Source organism: Herpailurus yagouaroundi, unplaced genomic scaffold (assembly GCF_014898765.1).
Source record: "Herpailurus yagouaroundi ecotype Mexico unplaced genomic scaffold, PumYag 188, whole genome shotgun sequence".
Classification (NCBI taxonomy): Eukaryota; Metazoa; Chordata; class Mammalia; order Carnivora; family Felidae; genus Herpailurus; species Herpailurus yagouaroundi.
Genome location: NW_024412419.1, coordinates 31,141,822 through 31,159,214, shown reverse-complemented (window position 1 = coordinate 31,159,214; position 17,393 = coordinate 31,141,822). Strand labels below are relative to the sequence as shown.

Here is a 17,393-nt window from a genome sequence, read left to right as displayed (position 1 = left end):
TCCTTCCTTCCTTCCCTCCCTCCCTCCCTCCCTCCCTCCCTCCCTCCCTCCCTCTCTCTCTCTCTTTCTTTCTTTCTTTCTTTCTTTCGCCAAGGGTCAGTTCAGACGTATAGCATTGATTTTAACACAGCTGGAGACGAACCTGTAAGCCCTTGGCTGACCAGCTGTGTCACAAGGCAAACCCCTGCGCTTCTCTGGGTAGACTCTGCCCCCTCATCTGTGAAGCAGTGGGAGGGGAGGGATGGGGGCACAGAAGAAGCAGACGTTTTCCAGGCTCTCTTCTGCCTATAGACTGCTGTCATTCTATCACTCTTCCCTCGCTTGTACCCGAGGCATTTCCACAGTGTCTTGTACTTGGTGTTGTAACACTTACTGTGTGAATGATCATCTTTTGACCCTTGCGGCTACCTAGTTAGACTGCCGGCTCCTTGAAAGTAGGGACTGAACCTAGCTTATGTCAGCTTTCGTCTCTTTTACAAACAGGACCTGATGGGAAAGCAGACGGTCTAGTCCTAGCCTGTTCTATGGTTCTGCCTGTGGCACAGTCTTCTCCCAGTGTTGTCAAGCCAGAAATCATTTGCACTTAACAGCTTATTCAAATCCTTCGGTAGTAGGGGTGCCTGGCTGGCTCAGCCTGCTTCGGATTCTCTCTCTCTGCCCCTCCCCACTTGTGCACGCTCGTTCTCTTTCTCTCCTTCTCAAAAATAAATAAACAAAAAAAAAAAAAAAAAAAAAAAAAAAAGAAATCGAATCCTGCGGTAGTAAAGTTACTCCTTCCCGGGCTACAGAACCTTCACATTCAAAGGGAGGCGCCATCATCCTTCGATTCTGACGGTCATGATCACCCAGGATTCTCTGAGAAGGAAGCCACCACCAGAACCTCCTCTGAGTCTCCTCTGGGGAGTTGCAGCCTGTTCTGAAGCTTCCTCCTGCCCGGGTGCCACTGCGGGGGCTCAGTGCCACCCGGGCAGTGCCCGTGTCAGCCTGGTACTGGGCAGAGTAAGGGTCATTGTGCTTCCTCCTGCTTGCCTGCATCTCTCCGGCCGTGACCATGTGAACCGTGGACTTCCTGATCCTGGTGGACGTATTGATCATTGGCTTCTGTCTTGTTCCTTATCCAGCTCTAGTTTCTTGGAATATTTAATAACAATTGCCTCTTCTACTGATTTGTCAGCTCATTGCCTAACAGAACTCGGTCAAGCACGTTACACGTGTGTTGTCTCCTCCTAAGAAACACTATTCCTATCTCCACTCCGCAGAGGAGCAAAGTGAGGCACCCAGAGAAAATTACGGGCCTTACCCTCAATTTGGTACCGGGAAGGATGGGAAAAGATGATGAACATTTAATAGGCTGGTAACAAGTATTTTGTTTTTTTTGTTTTTTTTTTTGTTTTTTTTTAATTTTTTTTTAACGTTTATTTATTTTTGAGACAGAGAGAGACAGAGCATGAATGGGGGAGGGGCAGAAAGAGAGGGAGACACAGAATCGGAAGCAGGCTCCAGGCTCTGAGCCATCAGCCCAGAGCCTGACGCGGGGCTTGAACTCGCGGACCACGATATCGTGACCTGAGCTGAAGTCGGACGCTTAACCGACTGAGCCACCCAGGCGCCCCAAGTATTTTGATCTATTAACTTCATTAAAAAGTGTCGTTTTTTCCCCCTTAAAAATTCCCTGGAAACTAGATGTTTCTGCAGATGTAGAATCACAGACCCTAACATTTCACAGATGGAAAGGTCCTTAATTTCGGCCCTGCTCTCATTCTGACAGGATAAAACCAAGGCCCTAAGAGTTGGGTGACAGAAAGCATGAGTCCTCTTTCGGATTTTTTTTTTTTTTTCCTAGCTAAAGCAAAGAAAGAAAATCTTAATGTAAACCCAGTATATTAAATAACAGATTTTGGAAGAGGAGGAAGGAAATGGGTAGGGATGTTGGCCCTACTTTTCTGTCTCCCTTCCCTTCGCCAGTGACCCGCAGGTGCCTCCCTTGAACTCTGGGAGTTCCAGGGAACGCAGTGTGAGGAATCTCTATCGTAAAATGCTTTGTCTGTAATACTGAGGATAAATCTTAACAACTCTGTGGTGATATCATCTCTGTGCAGCTCACAGGCACCTGCCACAGACTGCTACTTTAAGTTAGCGTCGCCTAGAGGAGATCTACCCTAACTCCCTCCCTTCCCTGCTGGAATCCCGATAGCATCTCAGACTCAGCAGGAAAGCCTCTCCTCTTCTTCGGACTGATTAATTCAAGTTGTTCTAGACTTCTTCCTCAGACCCAGCCCCACCTGGCCTCACCATGAACTCTAATCACATGCCTCCTTCTTTCCTTGGGACTCTACAGATGCCCTCTCACCTGACAGCTCGCCAAATACTTAAAGAAAATAACTAGAGGCCCTGAAATTTTTCTTCATCTGACCAATAACGGTTGACGATAATTTTCCCAGCTCATGGAAGTCTCATTTGTCCTCAAGCCTGGGAGAATTGCACCTGGAGAGAAAGGGGGCCTGTACTTTTGTAGGAGAAGCTAGCCCCGTGCCAGAGGAAGGAATTATCCTGAGTCAGCTGGAGGTGGCAATTCCTTCCACTTGTGGAGACTGTTCACAGGGTGGACACGAACCATTTTTTTGATGACAACTACAGACAGCATTTAAGGAGAAAATGAAAGTGGCTATTTTGGCAGTTAGAGTGGTTCCCTTCCTTCATGTTGAGTTTCAGCAGATGTTCTGGTTTTTCATTTGGTGTCAAGATGATACTTTGCGTTTGCATAGCACTCAGCTCTTATAATCACCTTTAAGAGAAGCGGGTTGGGGGTAATTATCTCCATTTACATGGAAGGTAACTGGCACATATGTGTGTGTCTGGAGTTCTCCAAGGAGCCTGCAAGCCTGGTTCAAAGTTTTAACTTCTCCCCTAAGGCCTAGAACCTCAGTGAGGGCTCTATTGTTTTGTTTGCCAAAGTGTTCATTCATTTGATACGCGTTTTTCTTAAGTACCTGCTCTGTGCTAGTCCCACGTTGATATTCAAAACAACCCTTTTCTGTAGAATGTCCATTATAGTTTCTTGAGGTTTCTTTGTACCTCTTGGGCCAAATAATCCAAATTTCCCCCTTAACTCACTTCCTTTTGAAAGGAAAGGTCAGGAGAGCGAGCTCATTCTTTCTCCCAGGGCCTCATTGTTTAAGATTGACTTAAATATAACTAGTGGGTCTGCATTCAGGGGAATGTATTGTCAATTTATTCTTGAGTCTTGCCTGTCTCTCTGAGATGCTATTTGCACATTGCAGTCAAGGATTGACATCCTTTCCCTTTCAAATAGCACGATAACAAATATTCTCTGCCTTAATCCCAAAGATCTGTAAGAGCCTATAGAATTACTGTGGCTTGCATTGATAGGCTGTAAAATTCTTACCCAGCATGGATAGAGAAAGGTTAAAATGCCTTACAGATGGAAAAATGAAAGAAAGCTTTTGCCACAAGAGGCCACAGCTCCTTTGTTAAAAGATTTCATTTATTTTTTCCTGTAGGAGTCATAGAAAGACTCTAAAGACTCTATCTTGGATTTTCAACAAGGAGGGCAGGGTTGAAGGGGAAGCAAGACAAGGCAGTCTCTTTCAGACTTTCTCATTTGTCCCTTCATTCAACAAACATTTATTCAGTGCCAGCTGTGAATTAAATATAGTTGTCTCTCCCCAAAAGAAGGCAACCTAATGGGAGACACAAGCAGCGACGGCAGCATAGTGTGATAATTGGTGGCTTTGAAGTATAAACAAGGTACAATAGGGGCACCTGGGTGGCTCAGTTGGTTAAGCATCTGACTCTTGATTTCAGCTCAGGTCATGATCCTACAGTTGGTGAGTTCAAGCCCCATGTCAGGCTCTGCGCTGACAGCACAGAGCCTGCTTGGTATTCTCTGTCTCCCTCTCTCTCTGCCCCTCCCCTGCTCGTGCTCTCTTGCTCTCTCAAAATAAACATTTAGAAAAAAAAAAATAAACAAGGAACAGACGAGGCTCAGTTTAAGAGGCTTTGGGGGAGCTGGTGGGAACTATTAGCCACAGGGGTAGGCAGGACCCAAATGGCTTATTCTGTGTCCAGGTTACAAGGGTGGGCGTGCTATCGAAGACCGAGAGTGACCAGGTTACTCGGGCATTGTCGCCGGCTCACTCAAGATGAGGTTGGAGGCAGGGAGACCAATGGGGGGCAAATGCGCTTGTGCAGGAGAGAGATCTTGAGGGATTAAAAAAAAAAAAAAAGGCTGAGGCAGTGGCATTGATGAGAGGAGACAGCTCTGGGCCTTGTTACAGAGAATGAGGCAGGGAGACTTTGTGGGGGACTCCCTGCCATTTACCGAGAGAGGAAAGTACAGAAGGCCTGTGCTAGGTCAGGGAAGGGGGAAAGAAAGATGGCACGTTTGTGTGGGGCGAGTTGAACAGGAAGTCCCTGGGGGAAGCCAAGTGAAGTCTCAAAGACTGGGGGAGAAAAGACCAATGCTGTCTGTGAAGGAGCAGTGTTTTTTTAGTGTGTTATTTGTTTTAATTTCCAATCCGTTGTATACTGGTACTAGAGTGCAAAGTGAGTACCTCGGGCCCACACCCAGCTCCCATGCAAGCCAAACGACACAAACTTGTCAATGGCCTGTCCAAGAAGAAGCCACTCATCATGGGCTTGATTGTTATGGCAATGTCAAAAGGTTTCTAGTAGCTTCCTTTTGATTTTTTCACTTCTCTTGTCACTAGAGGAGACAGTTGAGGCCACGTGTGGGGGTGTGATTGCAGGGGGATTGTGAAAGGTTGGGGGAGGGACAATAACCATCCAACCCTGTGGAAATGCCATATCTAAGGCAGGGGCTCAAACTTTTTCTGTAAAGGGTCAGTTAGTATTTTAGACCGAGAGGCCCACATAGTCTGTTACAACTACTCAACTCTGACCTTGTCATGTGAAAGCATCTCTCCCAGGGTTTCCCAATGCCAACACTACTGAGAATTGGAGCCAGATAATTCATTGTTGTGGGGGGCTATCCTGTGCATTGCAGAATGTTCAGCATCATCCATGGCCCCTCTCACTAAATGCCAGTGACACCACCATCCCCAGTCCTGAGAATCAAAAACATCTACAGGCATTGCCAAATGTGGGGGTGTGAAGTCACCCTCAGTTAAGAACTACTGAGTTGTAGGGGCGCCTGGGTGGCGCAGTCGGTTAAGCGTCCGACTTCAGCCAGGTCACGATCTCGCGGTCCGTGAGTTCGAGCCCCACGTCAGGCTCTGGGCTGATGGCTCAGAGCCTGGAGCCTGTTTCCGATTCTGTGTCTCCCTCTCTCTCTGCCCCTCCCCCGTTCATGCTCTGTCTCTCTCTGTCCCAAAAATAAATAAATAAACGTTGAAAAAAAATTAAAAAAAAAAAAAAAAAGAACTACTGAGTTGTAGACAACATATAAGTGAATGGGCATAGATGTGTTCTAATAAAACTTTATTTACACAAACAGGCCAAGGTCTGGATCTGGCCCACTGACTATAATTTATCAATAATAGCTCTTACTCATAGCACCTTTGCCCACCTTATTTTTATGGAGCTTACCACCTATCTGGAGATATCAGGCATAACATCACAAAACAGAAAAATAACAAATGCAGGCTCTTCAGGAGTCCTAAGAAAGCCTCTGCCAATGCAGTACTGAGCCTGGATTATGTGAGGTGAGTTGGAGAATTTCTCTGGGAAGGAAGTGACTAAAGCAGGTCTTGGAGGATGTTATGAGTAAGGGTCGATGGTAAGCAGGTGGGAGGACAGTCCATGTAAGGAACACAGGGTTCTTCGTTTCAGAAAGTTAGGGGGGAAGTGAAGTGTCACTAGTGAGGGAAGGGAGCCATTGTCCCCGGTGAAAGCTGTGTGGTTGTTGTCAATGGCCCCATGCACGTGCTTCCTCTGGGAAACAATTAACAACAGTGAACACTCTTTTCTAAGAACAGGATGTTTGTTTTTCTCCTTGAGACTTGGGGGCTTTCTTATGGCAAAATTTTCATCTTTAGGCTTTTCTTTCTCATAAAGTCAAATTCCTTTTGAGATCCTCTTTGAGAAAATTCTTTTGGTTGTTGTCTAGGACCATTTTATTGATTCTTGCTTCCCAGCAAGGTTAAGTTATGATCTCTGCCTCTCATTGATGTTGAGACCACAGTGTATCACTTCTTCATGCTGTCACAACTCAAGGCAGGTAGCCTGCAGAGGACATTCCATTCTGAACTCACTTACATGCAAGTCCTCACGTTAGCCAACCAGCAGCAATTAAAGAGCCCAGACTGTGAAGTCGAGCTGTGGCAGAAATCCTAGCTCCTCCATATTTTGGCTGGTTGACCTAAGAGTTGGGCTTAATCTAAGATCGCTTCCTGAGAGGTGTTTTCTAACACCTACCTGGCCCGCAGCAAACACTCAGATGTTTGCCATTAATATAAGTGTGAATTCCTTAGAGAAGCAGGCATTTCAAACTTGCCGCTTCCTTGAGGAGCCCCTGCAGACTTGGACTGGGGGGTGGAACCTGGGAGCAAACCAGTTCCTCTCTCATGATGGAAGGTGTAGCAGGGGTTATGGATTTAAACACTTCTTAACTTGATGTTCACTGTGTGCCACGTGTAGTGGGAGGCAAACAGGACCCAGTGCGTGTCCATAGAAGAGCTCTCGGCCCAGTCTGAGGGGACATTCATTCATTCACTGGATAAATATTTGTGTACAGATATTTACGTACAAATGACACGGGAGAGCCTGCCTTGGAAGTGGGTGTAGAATGGGATGGCCACTGCCAGCTTCCACATATACCCAGTGCTGGTATGATTGGAGATGCCATGATTCAGCCCATCCAGTGAGAATGAATGGTTATCGAGGACTCCAGCAGGTTGGGAGAATAACATGGAAGGCCCCCTATCTGTCTTTTCACCCCATTAGGGAAATAGAGCATTCAAGGGGCCTAACCTTTGGGGTCAAGTTCTCTTTCTTGTGAAAGAAGAGTCCCCGCAACTTTGCAGATCAGGTGGGATCCATTAGTTATGGAAGCATGCAAGCAGTTCACATATCCACCAAACTCTAGAGTGCCTGCCTTGGTCCTCCTGACTAGCCCTGAGGCTGTGCCCCATGTAAAACTAGTCATGATAGGGGCGCCTGGGTGGCTCAGGCGGTTGGGCGTCCGACTTCGGCTCAGGTCATGATCTCACAGGTCATGAGTTCGAGCCCCGCATGGGGCTTTGTGCTGATGGCTCAGTCTGGAGCCTGCTTCGGATTCTGTGTCTCCCTCTCTCTCTGCCCCTCCCCCACTCACGCTCTGTCTCTCTCTGCCTCTCAAAAATAAACATAAAAAAATTAAAAAAAAAAAAAAACTAGTCATGATAAATGAGTCGGCATTTCAAGAGAACCTGTCCTCGTCCTCTTCCTGCCTTGCTACAGCTGCTGGGGATCGATGTCCCTATTGAGTCCTCCCCAGTAACTGATTTTAACAGGGAGAATAGGTGTGCCTTCAAAAGTGCAGACTCTTGAGGTGGATGTGCTGTCTTCCAGTTTTGCTTCTAAAAAATCTTTCAACTGGTACAATTAGAGCCCATAAATGTGAGGTGTGTACACAAATGAGCAGTGAGTCCCCCATATGGTATTTGTGGGTTGCTACAAAGCAGGTCGTAAAAGAAAAATAAATACAAGCTGTAGCTGAATCATAAACGGAGAAGTCCATTTATAGGTAAGTGAAGGTGAGATGTATCACCCTTTCTGAGTGGGTCCATAAAATGCAGTCTGTTCAGTCTGGCTGTAAGTTCATGTGCATGAAAGCTAGGCAGCTGGGGGCTGAGTGAATGGAGTTTCGCTGTCTTGTCACATATAGCTATGTCCTCGGTTTGGATGATGTAGGAGAGGGTAAGAATCTAAAAATAGAAAAGGCATCTTATCTTTTTAGGGGTAGAGTAAATAGACCAAAAATATGAAAAGCATCTCTTCAGGATGCTGTTTATCGGGTGTTCTCTGGTTACATTTTTTTTCCCTCTCGGATTTTGATTGAAGTTCAGTGTGGAATTTCAAATACTATGATTTTTTTTCCTGTGAATTTCAAATTCTTTGGAACTTGAGTAAAAACACAACCATCTTCAAATGGAAAGTCTTGTAGGTAAGGTCTGTGAGCGTTTTCATAGGCGAATGTGACAGGAGGCCATGGGGAAATTGGCAGCGATCATACTCCCCAGTAGGAGACTCAGAAGGAGCAGAGACAAAACACACATCATGCACCACTGAGGAGGCTTGGGACCAGGGCTGCTCCCTGTGACAGCCTCAGACCTTGATCACCGTCCCCATCCCACAGCCACCCTTTCCATCTTTGAGACACCCGGGGTCTCCCTTGGAGACCTTCTCCCTTGGAGAAGCCAGTGTCCCTGTAGCTGCTTCTCAGCTTCTCTAGGGCCTCAGAGAATCAGTTAATCCCTTTTCTATTAAAGTTTAAATGACTCCTTGAGATTCCTAAAGATTTGTTTTCCCTAGCTCTGAGTTTTCTTTCAGTCGCTCCCCTCCTTCAGCTTCTCACATGTCACGACCAAGTTCTTTGTCTCCCAGTTGGGACTCCTCAGAACATGTAGGAACATGTTCCAGGTAGCCTTTATCCCTTCCAAAGTGTGGAGTCCAGGATCAAATACAGTTTTTCAGGGCTTATCGCTGTGGAGAGAAATACCCCGAAGATGGTTGGGGGGGTGGAGAGGTTCTTGACTGAGTCAACATCCTCCTTCCCTGGGACTGATGGTTCAGATTTGAAGGAGGAACATGTCACATTTTTGCTTGGGGCCCAGGTGGTGCGGCAGTGCTGTGTCTGGATGTTAGGAAAAAGGGAGGCAAAGTGAAAAGTGATGAGAAGGTAGGATGTCCTTGGAGGATGTGACAACCAAGCAAGAAAGGGGAAGTCCGGTACATGCTCACTTCCCGAAAGTAGAAGAAAGGAAAAGCCTGGAGGTCCCTCAGGATGATGTCCCCACCCCCCACCTGCCCCTGTCTTTATACATGTGTGTTTTAAATTAACGTCGCAACCTATTTTGCAGGATGCAAGCACGTGTTTGCTCTCTTTCTCCACTAGGAATTACTCTAAAAATAATTAGTAGACCAACCAAACATTCCTTTCTTAAAATAAATGGAATTTAAAGAATCTAAACCTCTTTGTTCTTTTCGGATGAATTGCCAGTCCTGTCAGCTCTTAAGTGATTCAAGAACTGATTTTTTTGTGTGTCACTTCTTAAGAACCCCCTGTTCCCCGCCCCGCTGGCCACTGCCCTGCTTCGGTCTTTTTGGCATCATTCTGTTTACCAAAAGGATGGTAAGGAAATGAATCAAAGGGCTGCTTTAGTTTTTTCTTCATTGAATTATTATCGTAGCAGTGATGATTTCTCTTATTAACACCGTCACTCATGCTTCATTCAGTCACCAGAAAATGGAATTGGCCAGCTTGGTGCAGGAAGGATGGCCCCGATACTCTGCCATTCTTATCAAAACCATGACTTTAACTTCCCCCTGAGTCCTTCTGTGTCCTGGAACGCTTGAGCTTCTCCCAGATTCCTGTAAGTGGGGGCCTGTGCATTTGCAGCTGGACCCATGTCCCCGCATCTGCCAGACATTCTCTCTCACCTTGATAGAGGGTGACGAGCAGCTGACTGGGATGTTGACCCCCTTTGTTGGCAAATCTAACCTCTCCTCAGTGCCCCAGGACTGGGACCTTTGTTTTCTAAGGGATCTAATTTCCCAGATAAATATGCTCTCCAGTGTCATCGAAGGGGGGGAAGAGCAGCAAACAGTGATCCAAGAAGAGAGAGAAAAGGATTAGCCCTCATGGAGAGTTCAGATTTCAGGGTCAAGAGGAGGGTTTCTGAGAAAAGGCCTATCCATGGGAAGATTTCTGTCTGTCTTCCTCTCTTTTTCTTGTCTTCCTGCCTTCTTACTCTCTGACTTTCTGTCTTTGGATTTGAGGAAGATAGAACAGAGGAATCATGGCAACACAAGAAAGCAGGAAGGCCAGGAGAGCCCCCGAGTGTGGGCGGGCAGCATCCTTTGGGTGGTTCAGTGCTAAGTGTTTATGATGGATGGTAGAGTCTTGACTGATAGTAAAAGGCTAACAATTCTCTACATTTGACCTGTCGAACACCCAGAGGGCTGCTCACCGATTCTGGTTGTGTAGCTCATATCCTCTCCCCACTCCATCCTACGGCAAGTAATCCCACTTCCTTCTGGGCAGAGGGCAAAGCCTCTTGGGTGTTGCCTGATTCAGGCTCTCCCACTGGGATTCATCCTCCCTCTGCCTCCTGCCTCATCTGTCAGCTGCCAGCAGCCTCTTGGAGCCCAGGTCTCCTTTTCTGCAAGCAGTGAGCCAGGGACAGGATTTCGTGTTGAGTGTTAGGGACCATCCCGTTCTAGAGCATGGCCCGTGTCACTAGCCACCACCTGAACAGGAGCTGCACGCCCAAGCCCCAGTGCCTCCTCTTGTCTGTGCTTCCCTCCACGTGGACACTTATGCCTCTTGCCTTTTCTCATGTCTTTGTGACTAAAAACCCTTCTCTTAGGAGATCGTTTCCATTCTGCAAAGTAACACCCGTGCTGCCTCTTCCGTGAGTCCCTGCAGGAAGAGGCGATCTGTCCCTTGGCCATGCTCCGGTGAGACAAGGTCAGCCCTCTTCTGAGGTCTTCATATACCACAGGCCACCACCCTACATTTTGGCTTTTGAACACAACCACCACAGACATGTTTACATTATGATCCAGTAACAGGTTGAGTAGACTTTTCAGGACCTTTGTATAAAATTCGCTCCGAGGTGCAGCCTGAAGCTTAAGCAGCCCTTTCTTTTCTTTTTTTTTTTTTTTAAATAGCTAATGGCTAATTCATTCAGGTGGTTCGAAAACCCAAAATCGTACAAGGATATACTGTGAGAAGTTTCTCTCCCACCCTTGCCCTATCCTGTCCATCCCTCCCTGTGGGCAGTCACCATGATTAGTTTCTTGTGTGTGCTCCCAGAGATATTTTACAGACACACAAGCCAATGCAAGTGTATCGATATACTTCTGCACCTGTCTTTTTTTCCCTGTAAAGATAGATATCTTTGAGCTCTTTCTGTATCAGCGAAGAACAGTTGAATCCTTCGTAAGACCTGTATGATATTCATTTGTAATTGATGATACCTTAATTTATTTAACCGGTCCTTTATCGGTGGACAATTAGGTTGTTTCCAGCTCCAGACTGTTGTATCCTCCTGGATTTGATAATCTTGTACATGTATTATTTCCCCTGTGTGCAAGGTGGGTAAATCTCTGTAAGTGGAATTCTGGTGTCAAAGGCAACCAGCTTCCAATGAGGTGGGATCTGTTTCGTGCTTTCACCATCGGTATATGCAGGGCCTGACCCCACCCTTATCAGCCCAGTGTGTTATCACATATTTGTATCTTAAAGAGGCTTTGGGATGCGCCTCCTTCATAATTTGGGAGCTGACTGAATTTCCAGCGAGTGTGATTATTAAGAGACAGGACCTTAAACTCTGCAGCCTGGCGACTTGGCTTAGTGCCTTCATAGCCACGTAGCCTTGGCAGAGGGGACTCGAGACTCATTGTCTGGACCTCAGTGCATCATTTATAAAATGGGGATATTAACAGTAGCAGCCTGATGGTTCTTGTGGGTGAGCTGGTACATATCCAAGGTTGGCACAGTGCCCAGAACATAGAGATGCTCTCAGTAATATTTAGTGTTGATGGTTCCCGGGAGCATGCACATACCCTCCCCGGGACCAGCTCTTTTGTTAACAGCTAAGAAACTGTGCCCATTAGATTTCTGCATTAGCAATGACAGAGAAGGTGCGGAAAGAATAGTCAGGCCAGGAAGGGAAAGGGACATTGATGTATGTTGGCTGATAAGCCAGGGAGCCCAGGATATCCAAAAAGGAGGGGAGGAAGCAGCCAGTGTAAGAAATCCTCATTATTAGATCAAGCATGGTTGCCCCTGAGCTGAAAAAGAAAGATAAGATAAAGGGATGGGATTAGAGCTCTGTTTCTCCAACATTACATTGCAAATAGCAGCTCACCTAAAGTTAAAAAGACATTTTTGTCCAAAATTCCTTAAAAAAAAAAAAACAAAAAAACTTCCAATGTATGGGAGCTCAGAGCACTGGTACATAGTAGAAATTCAATACAAATTGTTTGCAAAGCTCTAGAAGCCTACATCCCTGTCACACAATAAACACTATGTAAATATTTATAGAAAGAAAAATGTATCTTCTCTTCCGCTCCAGGCTCACTGCCTGCAGCTTATCTAACCTTCACTCACCAAGCCTTTTCTTCCTTTTTTTCTATTTTTTGTCCCTTCCTTCCCACCTTTGTGTCTGTGACTCTGATGTAAAACCCAGCTTCTACCAGTCTGAGCTGGCCTATGGTGAAGGGCCTGCAGTGCCTGTGGCCGTGGCCTGCAGGGACTGAGGGCAGAGCGTTCTTCCCCTGAGCCTTCCGGGTGCAAATGTTTCCTCTCCCTTCTCTCCCCAGCGCAGCCAGGCGCTGTTCAAGTGAAGGGTGATTGTGAGTGATCCGGTCAGCAGGGCAGGGAACTGTTCTCTGGCTGCATCCTCGTGGCACTTTTCCTTTTCTGCCTGATTTGAAGTGCCCTGCCCCTGTTTCTGGCCTCGCGTAAGCCTGGCTCCACCAGCTGACCACGGGCAGCCCTCACTTGCCCCTGAGTTGGCGGTGGACATGCTGTATCTTTCCCTGGCAGCTGTGCTCCTGGCCGTGTGTGCCGTGGACACCACTCCGGTGGGCAGCTGTCCCTCGGGGCTGCCTCCCACCTCCTGGGGGCCCGGTGCCCTGGCGGCTCCTGCAGGCCACCATCTGCCACCCTGTGCCCAGAGGTGCAGGAAGGCAACGCCAGCTACCCCTGAGTGGCAGGGGCCCCAGGCTGTCGTGCACTTACGGAGGGAGGGAGTCCTGCCATTGGGATCCAAGGCTTTGGAGTTGTGACATTTGCTACTGCCCCCAGACCCAAATTAGCGTCAAAGCCGAGAGAACATCCGGACCCACCAGCCTGGCTTCTTAGGCGCATCTCCATTAGTAACAGTGTTTCCATGCGATCCTAACCTCAAGTGGGAAGCAGAACCAGGGGGTGCCTCTGTGTGGCCACAGCAGCAGCACTTTGGGGAGGTTTGAACCAGGTCCTTACTTGGGACGAAAGGGAGAGATGCTGAGTGTGAGGTCCTAGGTGGCAGCTTCAAGGTCGGCTCACTTGAGGTGCAAACCCTCTTGTGCTGCGTGGACCACCTTCCCACGCACGAAGCCAGGGCGGGGTGGGCCTCTCCAGCTTATCATCGGTCCCTGCCTTGTCCAGTCTGGGTGCAAGCCACTTCCCAAATGGAGCCTGTTGGTGCCTTGCCACTGGGTGCCAGAGCACGGTTCTTTCCACCTGCCACGGGGAAATGAACTCAAAATTTTTATGCGTACAGCCTCCAGCTGCTACAAAGCAAATGTGGCTGGCTCTCTTCAAGCCACCATCCAACTCAGCTCTTGGATATTTATTTATTTATTTGCTCCTCTGCCAGTGGGGAGGAGACCCCGATGGGAGAGGTCTCAGCAGAGCATTTCAGGAATTCCCGCAGTGGGAAAGGTTTTTAACTTCTTCATGTCAGCTGATGGGACCGAAGAGTCAGAGGATTTATTTTTAAGAGATGAAGAGTTTCTCATCTGTAAGATGAGAACCCAGAGCCCCACACCTCCTGGCTTAGCACTTCTCGTTGTGTTAAGTTTCATGTGCAGGGAGGGTGTGTGCATTTTCTATGCTGGTAACACACTACCAGAAACTTAGTGGCTTACAACACACCTAAGTTATTGTCCCACAGTTTCTGTCAGTTGGGAGCCCAGGCAGGGCTTAGCTCCAGGGTCTCATCAGGCTGGGAGACAGATGCCAGGGGGCTTTGCTCTCATCAGAGGCTCAACCGGGGTGGGGGGGATCTACTTCCGGTTCCCTCCGGTTGTTGGCAGAATTCATCTCCATGGGCCCTCCCTCAGCACAGCGGCTTACCTTTTCAAAGCCAGTGAAAGGCACCTTTCTCCAGTCTGCTAAGATGGACTCTTTTACCATGTAACCTAACCACGGGGTGACATCCCATCACCTTTGCCACATTCTGTAGTTTAGAAGCAAGTCCCAGGTTGTGCCCACACAGGTGTTAGTACCAGGAGGCACATCATGGGGGTTACCTTGGGGTGCCACCTACCACAGGGAGAGGACACAAACTTTATCAGGAAGTGTTACAAAAGTATTTCTAAGACCCAGCCAGTTGTAGATGATCACACTGCTTTTTGTTTGAAAAGAATCAGTTTTGTTCTTTTCCTTCTATCTCAGAATGTCTCCAAGACCTGAAAGCCTCGACAGCCCAGTTTTCTGTGCCACACCTCGGTCCCAGCTTCGGCTCTGTCATGAGCTGACTCTATGTTCTTGACAAAGGGTGATTTATTTTGTGACTCCTGAATCCCTATTTTCTCATTTGTGTGACTGGATTTTGCTAAGATTTTGTTGGCCACTGGCACATAATAGCCGCTGTCACTTAGTAAATGGTATTTCCAACCCCTTTCCTTATAGGACTATTTGCTGCATTGCATGAGTTTTATTTAGATACAGAACTCAGCAACAAAATATTATCAAACAAAAGGGAAAACATTTTAAAGCAAATCTACTTTGTATCTAAGGAGCTGAAATCACTCTGGTCATGTGCTGACAGCAATTCTTATAATAGAGAAAAATCTAAAAATCTTAGGCATGTGCAGAAAATTGTGTCCATGACCATGTTTAGAAAGTACTGATGTCATAGGTGTGAGTTTTTTTTCATCTCTTTCTTTCCTCTTTTTTTTTCCCCCAGAAATAAGACCAAGATTAGTAGACCCTTAGTAAAAGACCCTAAGATTAAAGTTCTTATCCTACTTGATGGAGGGAAAAAATAGAGTTTGGCTTTAGATGGGAACTGGTCCTGCCTTTATTCACAGGCTCTTGAGAAAGAGGCAGACCCAGTGAACCCTAAAGGGTCAGCTGACTATAACCTGCTTTGGTTTCCTTTCCAGGTTTCTCCCCGCTGTGGGATGGGTTGGATGATGTAACTGGCTCTCCAGGACGCCCCACTTGGCTGTGACTTCAGGAAGGCCTTTCAACCCAGTCTCATTTCAGAGCCACTTCTAGAAGCTCCTTGAGAAAAATGATGTGACAGATCCTATCAGAAAGGATATTCGGAGCTTAACATCAGCGAAGAAAGTGGCCCTTTTCCCTTTTGCAAAGTAGACCTTCTCCAACTCCAAAATGCCCGCCAAGACCCCAATTTACCTGAAAGCTGCCAATAACAAGAAAGGAAAGAAATTTAAACTGAGGGACATCCTGTCCCCCGACATGATTAGTCCTCCTCTGGGAGACTTTCGCCACACCATTCACATCGGCAAAGAGGGCCAGCACGACGTCTTTGGAGATATTTCTTTCCTCCAGGGGAACTACGAGCTTTTGCCTGGAAACCAGGAGAAGGCCCGCATGGGCCAGCTGCCCGGGCATGGCGAGTTCTTCCGGGCCAACAGCACGTCCGACTCCATGTTCACAGAAACGCCCTCCCCGGTGCTCAAAAACGCCATCTCCCTCCCGACCATCGGAGGCTCCCAGGCGCTCATGCTGCCCTTACTGTCACCGGTGACGTTTAACTCCAAGCAGGAGTCCTTCGGGCCGGCCAAGCTGCCCCGGCTTAGCTGTGAGCCCGTCGTGGAGGAGAAGGCCCCGGAGAAGAGCAGTCTGTTAGAGAACGGGACAGGCCACCAGGGAGACGTGTCGTGGGGCTCCAGTGGGTCCGCGTCGCAGTCCAGCCAGGGCAGGGACAGCCACTCCTCCAGCCTCTCCGAACAGTACCCCGACTGGCCGGCCGAGGACATGTATGACCAGCCTGCCCCGTGCGAGCTCGTCAAAGACAAGACTAAATCAGAGGAGTCCCTCTCCGATCTCACGGGGTCCCTCCTCTCCCTGCAGCTCGATCTGGGGCCCTCGTTTTTGGATGAGGTGCTGAATGTCATGGATAAAAATAAGTAACAGACACCACCAGCTCTTGTCCTCGGGGGTAAAACGTATCATCAAAAAATAAGAACTAAACCAACCACAGTCGGAGAGAAGAGCTTCACTGGCTATGTTTGCCACTGTGTGATAGGTTTTCTAAAATAATGTTCCTACAAAGTATTTTTTGTACCTGTTATGCCCTGTTTGCAAAAACAAAACAATAACAACAAAAACTGTCCTGGCGAAAAGGAAGTGAGTCAGTCAGAACCCATTTTTTTTCGGTGGGTATTGCTGACGTTCAGCTCACGTTTTTTTGCTTCCAGACACGTTAAGAAATCTGGCCCGGCCAAGATTGGCACTAGCTCGAAGGGCTGCACAAGTCACATTAAAGAACTTCACAGTACTCTAGCGTTTCCTGGGCAAGAAGAAGTCAAAGTTTATTTAACACCTAAGCCTTTTTTCTAGACTCTTTTCTATATTACATCATTTGGGCTCGCCATAGCAAATTCTTCAGTGTTAAAACTATTCTCTGTTTTCACATTTGAACAACTTTATGGGTTTGGGGGATTTTCTTGTAGCTCTTATATATCCCTATATATTATATCTATATCGCGAAATTTTGACTGTCCGCTACATGTTGGTAAGACACAAGCAAAGTATTACTGTAACTAAGTTATTTTTAAAGTTAAAATATATTTTTATGTGCCTTTGGCTTTTTATTGCAGAGTCTACATTTTATAGATATCACATCAAATGTTGTCATTTGACTTGTTTCCATTTGGGGTCCCATTGTAAGCTGCGTATGTATATGTTTGGAAAAGTGTATTCATATTTAGCTTTATCTCTTTTTCTTCATCTGTTAATCATACTTTTCACAGCAACCAACAATGGATTGTAAAGTATAAAGGCACAGGTTACTCAAGATGCTTCTGCAGAGACTGTGGGCTACACCATATAATGTTATTTGGAAATATAGGTATTTTAGTACAGTACATACTTGCATTACATAGGTACTTCATGCAACATAATAAAGAGTAAATGTTAAAATGAAGTTGCTTGTTTATAGTAATAAATAAAAACATAAGAGAATAATAATATTTTCCTTAAGTCCAGGACCAGAAAAATTGCTTCTCTGAAGTATATGTGAGCCTTTAAAATAAGGTATGAGGTGATTTCCATCCACTCTGCAATTTTGATTATTTCCCAAAGCTTTGAGATTCCAGAAACAGCACCCCTCAATTTTAGGAGAAATGAGCGAGATCAGAATTTTTTTAAATATTTTGGGGACAGTGTAAGTCGGGGAGGAGCAGAGTGGGACAGAGGATCCAAGGCAGGCTCTGCACTGACAGGCTGACAGCAGCAGGTC

At 46.8% G+C, this 17,393-nt stretch overlaps 1 protein-coding gene across 1 annotated transcript in view; it reads left to right on the top strand.

Annotated features, from left to right (window-relative positions):
- The window catches only part of CDC42EP3 (CDC42 effector protein 3), a 23,148-nt gene extending 6,070 nt beyond the window's left edge, over positions 1 to 17,078 (top strand). Inside the window, exon 2 of the mRNA XM_040496537.1 lies at positions 15,067 to 17,078. Within this exon, the coding sequence (XP_040352471.1) occupies positions 15,299 to 16,063 (765 nt within the window). The 5' untranslated portion in view covers positions 15,067 to 15,298 and the 3' untranslated portion in view covers positions 16,064 to 17,078. The remainder of the gene's footprint in view (positions 1 to 15,066) is intronic.
- The last annotated feature ends 315 nt before the right edge of the window (positions 17,079 to 17,393 follow it).